Raw genomic sequence first — 6,341 nt, forward strand, 5'->3', positions numbered from 1 at the left:
GGATATCTTTGTCAAAAGACAAACAAGTGCCACAAGTTATATATTTATTAGATGTGGATATAATAATTGTGAATAAAGTGTATTATAATATTTAAATATTTCCAAAAACGTTGAAATTGAAACTGTAACAATAATATTGCTTAATGCTGGTGACATAATTTCCTGCAATGACAGTTTTTGCGATGTAAGATTGGAGCAATACAGTTATTTGACTGTGTAACATTTTCATTTCCACTTAATTTTGTTAATAAACAATCTTAAAAGAAGTTTCTGGAAATTCATTTTGAGTTCAACCAATGCTCACACATCACGGAGGTGCAAATAAATTTGACAAATTTGACAGATTGCCACCGCAAACACTCAAAACAGTAAATTAACATGATTATGTATGTTTGGGCATAAATCTTCTTTCTAAATATTGTTGATTTAGAAGAAAAGAGACAAAACACCCATCTTTTTTTTTGCATAACCTTGAATCTGTGGTTTATTCAGCAATAATTCAGCCATTGAAGCTCTATATGTCAGTCCCATCACAGTCCTCTGGCTTTAACAGATGATAGCTGTCCATTTGGAAGATCAAAAAGGAAGTGATGTGTATCCTCATCATGTCATGTCCTAAAAAAGCATCTTAAGTGCAAAACCCTTCATGTAGTCAAGGCAAGCATATTGTTCATTGTAACTGTAGGGAAATTAGAATACATTTTTAAAGTAAATCTTGTGCAATTGCATTTGCCAAGGAAAACTAGTTTCATAGTTCAAAATCCTTGGTAGTTCACAGTCACAGAATGCCATGAAATATTGCTCCATTCCATAAAATATGTCAGACTTCAGATTGCATTACGACCAAAAGGAGTTGTGACTCCGCATACCAGAGGGTTGAGAGTCATGCATGAAAATCAGATTCTTGGCATGACGTAGTCATTTTGTTTGGACTTTGTGTGGCAGCCAGCCGAACAGCTTCCTGTATAATTTCTTCCTCTTGATTTTGGCCTTGAACAGGCACTGATTCTCTGGGTGAGCCTGAGACTGAATCTGAGGCATAATCTCAGTCTGAGATTGAATCTGATACATAATCTGATCCTGAGATTCAATCTGAGGCTGAATCTGAGATATAATCTGTGGCTGAGCCTGAGGCCGAGACAGAATCTGTGACGGCGAATGAGTTTGAATTTGAGACTGAGTCTGGATTCGGCACTGAATCTGAGAAATAATCTGAGGCTGACTTTGAGTTTGACTCTCAGATTGACTTTGGGTCATAATGTTTGCATTTAGCTGGTGTAATTTGTGATTCTGAATGAGTAAGGTGAGTAAAGAAAGAGATTCTTCATATCCTTCTCTCCTCTCTGGGGATGGATGACACAGACTCTGGAAGAGCTCCTTGAATCTTCTCTCCTGTTGCCGGAAGTCATACTCAACACTAGCCCAAAGAGTGAGTAAAAAAAGCGGGAGAGAGAGAGAAGAGAAAAGGTAGAGCGATAGAAACGAAAGCATTTCAAGTTACTTCTATTTCTCATAGTTCATGCGTCATAGTTATTTTTCCCTTTGAAAGTATTTACATTAGTTAAGTAAGTAATTTTTTTTGGGTTTTTTTTGGGAAAAAAAGTCTCTTTTGCTCACCAAGGATGCGTTTATTTGATCAAAAGTAAAAACAGTAATATTGTGAATTATTATTACAATTTTAAATAACTTTTTTCTACTATTATATGTAATTTATTCATGTGATGACAAAGCTGCATTTTCAGCATCATTACTCCAGTCCTTTCCTCAGTATCACACAAATATGCTAATTTGATGCTCAATAAACATTTATTATTATCGTCATTGTTGATAGCACTTGTGCTGCTTCATAGTTTTTGAGGAAACTGTAACACATCATATATAATACATATAAAATAAAATAAATAGAATAACACATTTTATTTTATTCTATAGACATTACATACTGTACAAATATATGTTTGTGTGTGTGTAATTGCAAGTCAAATGTGTTTTTGTCTGTTATTTTCTCCCACTATCCATACATTAATAATAATACAAATATTATTATAAAATATTATTAATAAATGAATATGGATTTCTTTTGTATTGTTAGTAGAAGAAAATATTGCGCCTATGGAAAGAAATAGAATTTGAATCTAATTGTATCGAACTGGAAGACACACTAAAGAACAAAAGCTCATGCTTAAAGGGATAGTTCACCCTAAATTGAAAATTCTGTCATCATTTACTCACCCGCTTTTTCGTTCCAAGCCTGTATGTCATTCCTTCTTGTGACATTCCTTCACAAAAGAAGATAAGATAAGAATGTTGGGGTCCAACATTGGACCCCATTCACTTTTATAAAAAAAAAATAAAAAAAAAAAAACATTTGTCAAAATATCTTATTTTGTGTTTCACAGAAGAAAGAAGCCTTACAGGTTTGGAATGACATGAGGGTGAGTAAATTATGACAGGAATTTTGGGGGAACTAATAGGTAATACGGTAATTACACACCATGTCGTAATTACCGTAATTACAAGATTTTAACTTGTAAAAAGCCTTCACGTCCTCTTTAATGTGTTGTCATCTTGAAATGACGGTAGTTAAGACATGGTGTAAATGCAGCATATCTCTTTAAAATGGTTGGTAGTCTCACTGGGTGCTCTCACCTGTAGACAGCACATGCAGTCTTCTGACAGGTGGAACAGTCACTAAGGTCTTGGCCAGTCCGAAAACATCGCCGACTACATAAATAGAAAACATGCAAGGAAAATGATTTTAAAAAGCATTGTTTTAGTATGCCTTTGGCTTTGCACTCACATCCATAAATGCATTTAGAGCTCATTTACAGCCCTTATTGACCTACGCTTGGATATAAAAACCAAATGTACATCAAATTAAACCACAACTACCTTCTTTTCCTGCCTCTCCGCTCTGAGAATTTCTCACAATTACCTTTAACACATCCAGCACGCGCCAGTCACACTTGTCTATTATCTGCTAATTTTTGAATAACTCGGTCTCTCACCCTTTGCTGAGTGCGTGGCTCATCTCCAGGTCCTGGATGCAGTTGAGAAGAGTTGTGACTCTTTCCTTGTTGGATTGCAGACTCTCCTCTACCATCTCTAGTCTATGCTTAGGGTCCCGACGACTGCCAGGCGATGCAGGCAGCAACCGGACCACAGAAGCCGGATGGTCGTGCGCTAGGGAACAGTGTTCATTTGAGACAGACCCAACTGCTTCAGAATGAGTTTCCATTTGTGTTTTTGAGTTCTGGAGATTCCCGCCATTCTGTGAGTGCTGCTTAGGCAAAGTGCCTGAGGGTGTCAGAGGTGAGTTTTGGTTGGAGGCCACATTCAGGCCTCTGTTTTCACTGCCCCCCAATATGTATTTAAAAGTTGGCGCTTGCGGGGGTGCAGAAGAAGGTTTGGGAGGTCGATAAGCATGAGTCACAGAAGGAGGTGGTTTGTTTGGAGGTTGAAGAAAGTGTTGTGAGCCATTGATCATTTGACGTTCTGGTTCTGCTGCCTTCATTTCAGTTTGTTTCTTTGACTCTGTGTCATTCCAAGACTTAAACTCATTCCCATTGAGTGTTTTAGCTTGAGGAAAAGCACTAGCGGAAGCGATGGCTAGTAATGAGGACTCAAGAGTGTCATTATTCAGCTTATTCAGGACAGAGCGTCTGAGAACTGTAGGCTCTGTCTGTCTATGTGGCGTTTTCGAATGAACACACAAAGTGCGCGGGGCTGCTTTGACCCCGGGGGTAGTTTGAGAACATTCTTTGGTGTAAGTTTGCACCTCCACCTCAGTCTGAGTGGTGGTAAATGCATTTGAGAGGTTCTGATGGTTGATTGTTTGCGTCGTAAGTGTTGCTTTGTGATGGGTTGACATATTTGGGGCATGTGAAAACAAGCGAGTGTCATTTTGGCTTTTTGACTCAAGATAAGGATGTGACAGTGCGTCTTTATGTGCGGATATACCCTGCAGTGATGTTCCACTGGTGTTTGTTCGCTGAGTGGATGTGTGGGAAGCTTGCTTGTGCGTGTCGGCGGGCGAAAGAGTGCCGGTGTGTATTGACGCGTGACGTGATTCACCGTGAGGCCCTGAGAGTTTATGTGTGTGTGTTACCAGCGCAAAATGCAAACGTGAATCCGAGGGTGAGGATTCTGACTCTGTGTCAGCACAGATTTGCGTCCCGCTTTGAGGTTTAATGCCGAAATTTGTGTGTGAGCACATTGATGGTTTAGTGTGCGTGTCAAACTTGGACTCTAATCCATTAGGGAATTGAACCTGTCTGTGAAGGTTTGAAGCAGTGGGGGATATGACACCTTCATTCACACAACTCTGCACTATAGTTTGGTGTTTAACATTTGAATGTACATGAAAACAGGTAGGAGAATTAGAAAGTGTACTTGTCTGATTCAATCGTGAGCAATTGCCATTTTGAGGTTTGGAGTTCTGTGGTGTGCTAGTTTGGGGGAATATCTGTTGTTTCAAAGTAGTTTGCAAAGGTTTGATGTGTGTTTTATTTTGTGACTGGGTAGGCTCTGAGTGTGTGGGTGGAGCTTGGTTTACTTGATTTGAACGTTTCTCATCAGGGTTTGGCTGGTGAGATGATCTAAAGTGGGAGTTTGCATGTGGTATTCTGGTACTTGTAACCTGTGTGGCTGCTAACTTCACAATTGGGCTGTTTTTGTGTGTTTGGGGAGGGTTAAGAGATACAGGTCTGCGGGGACAGGAGTTGTGAGGTTTGTTAGTGTTCAAGAGTGTGTTTACGACCTTTGTCGCAGCTCTATCCTCTTTCACGGTAACAGTGAGCGTGTGTGTATTTAGAGCTGATGAACAACCAGTATGATTAATGTGTGTGTCAGCACTAGATTCCCTCTTGACTGCGTGATGATTAGTGAGGTTTGATGCCTCACTCTGCTGAGCAGGCAGCAGAGATAATGGCCATTCCTTGTTTATATTCATGTTGAGATAAGAATGAAGGTTAGGGCTCATGGGGTGCTGCTCTGACTGTGTAACACTGCGGTCGGTGTGCTTTTCTATCTGCGTGTATTTCTGCACATCACTCCCAGGGTAAAAAGTGGATGAATGTCTTGATTGGAGTCCTAGAGAACCAGCAGAAGTTGGAGGCGTAATCGCCCTGGATTGGCTGTGGAGTCCAGGAGGTGCTGTATTCTGCCTGCCTCCACAAGTGCTGCAGAAGGTCAAGAGAGGTCTATTAGGAGGTGAATGCAGAGGGACAGTTTTTTTCTGTCCAGTTGTAGACTCCTTCCCTTCACTGATGTCGCTGCTGATCCCGCCCATTACCTCAGAGTCAACCACACTCCCATTGGTGAAGTGACAATTCCGTCTCGGTTTTAGCCTGGTGTTAGCCACACCTCTTAACGGAGGACTGGTTCTGATTGGACGGTTATGGCACTGCACTTCTTCCCTGATGCTTTTACAAATATCCCTCTCCATCCCCTCAAAGGTCACACCCTTTTTTATTTTAGCCTCTAGACTTCTTCGTTTAATAATGATACTTCTTGTTTTTTCTTTCCCGTTATCTTCCTTTTTACCAGCCTCATTTAGGATGTTGCCATTAGGTGGCATGATCACTGTTTTTTCTGATTGATTTCTACCAGTGTCCCTATGTTTAACGCCCAGCTGCAGTTGGTTGTTTCTCATTGCAGGTGATGTCTGAACACCGACGTTACAGTGATGAGTCAGTGTGAGGGCCGCCATACTACTGGTCCCATTTGCCACGGTCCTCCAGACACGTGTCCCCACAAGGGCGGGCTCTCCGAGAACTGGCACCGGAGTGGTGTGATCAGCTGCCCGTCTACCCATCTCAAGTATAACTGGTCCAGGCAGACTTGAGTAGAAATCAATGCATTTGACCACTATGGTGCACCTGAGGTGGAAGGAGAAAGAGAACTCTTGAAAGTAAATAGACTGGAAAAGGCAGACAAAAGGTGAATAGTAATGAATGTTATTTGGACTGCAAAAAAAAAACTGTGCCATTCTTGCTCTAAAAAAAATTCTGAATTTATTTGTTTGTTTTCAGGTCTAAAAAAATGTAATTCTCAGAAAATTTTATTAATTATAAGATTAATGACATTTTTCTTCTCTTTTGTGTCAACTCAGTTTAATTAAAAATGTTTTGGGGTTGTATGTGAAAAAATGGCAGTAATTAACTATATCAAATATTCTTGTGCTTTGTGCCAAGTATAATATTTATCTGTTAAAAATACATGTTTTTTTCCCATGACAGAGAAAGATTGAACTTGATGAGGCCAGTATAAGTATAAACATAAAATAAATAAAAATAAGGACTTTAAGAGAAATGGCTCTCTGTTTGAATAAAGTGTTATGA

At 39.8% G+C, this 6,341-nt stretch overlaps 1 protein-coding gene across 1 annotated transcript; it reads right to left on the reverse strand.

The window, feature by feature from the left end:
• Nucleotides 1-440: 440 nt before the first annotated feature.
• LOC130082923 (mucin-2) lies at nt 441-5,975 on the reverse strand. Its single transcript, XM_056247845.1, has 3 exons — nt 3,009-5,975; nt 2,650-2,724; nt 441-1,417 (listed from the first exon to the last, which is right to left on the reverse strand). The coding sequence occupies exons 1-3, from the start codon at nt 5,813-5,815 to the stop codon at nt 919-921; spliced, it is 3,381 nt and encodes a 1,126-aa protein (XP_056103820.1). The 5' UTR covers nt 5,816-5,975; the 3' UTR covers nt 441-918.
• Between the last annotated feature and the right edge of the window lie 366 nt (nt 5,976-6,341).

The sequence above is a fragment of the Rhinichthys klamathensis genome, unplaced genomic scaffold, assembly GCF_029890125.1.
Source record: "Rhinichthys klamathensis goyatoka isolate OS25496 unplaced genomic scaffold, OSU_Roscu_1.1 h1tg000050l_1, whole genome shotgun sequence".
Lineage (NCBI taxonomy): Eukaryota > Metazoa > Chordata > Actinopteri > Cypriniformes > Leuciscidae > Rhinichthys > Rhinichthys klamathensis.

Excerpts from the sequence above, each read along its gene's own strand:
- LOC130082923 (XM_056247845.1), bottom strand. The coding sequence starts at position 5,815 with ATGGGTAGACGGGCAGCTGATCACACCACTCCGGTGCCAGTTCTCGGA. Across the intron at positions 2,725-3,008 it reads AGCCACGCACTCAGCAAAGG|TCGGCGATGTTTTCGGACTG; the intron begins GTGAGAGACCGA and ends CTATTTATGTAG. Across the intron at positions 1,418-2,649 it reads ACTGCATGTGCTGTCTACAG|TGTTGAGTATGACTTCCGGC; the intron begins GTGAGAGCACCC and ends TCTTTGGGCTAG.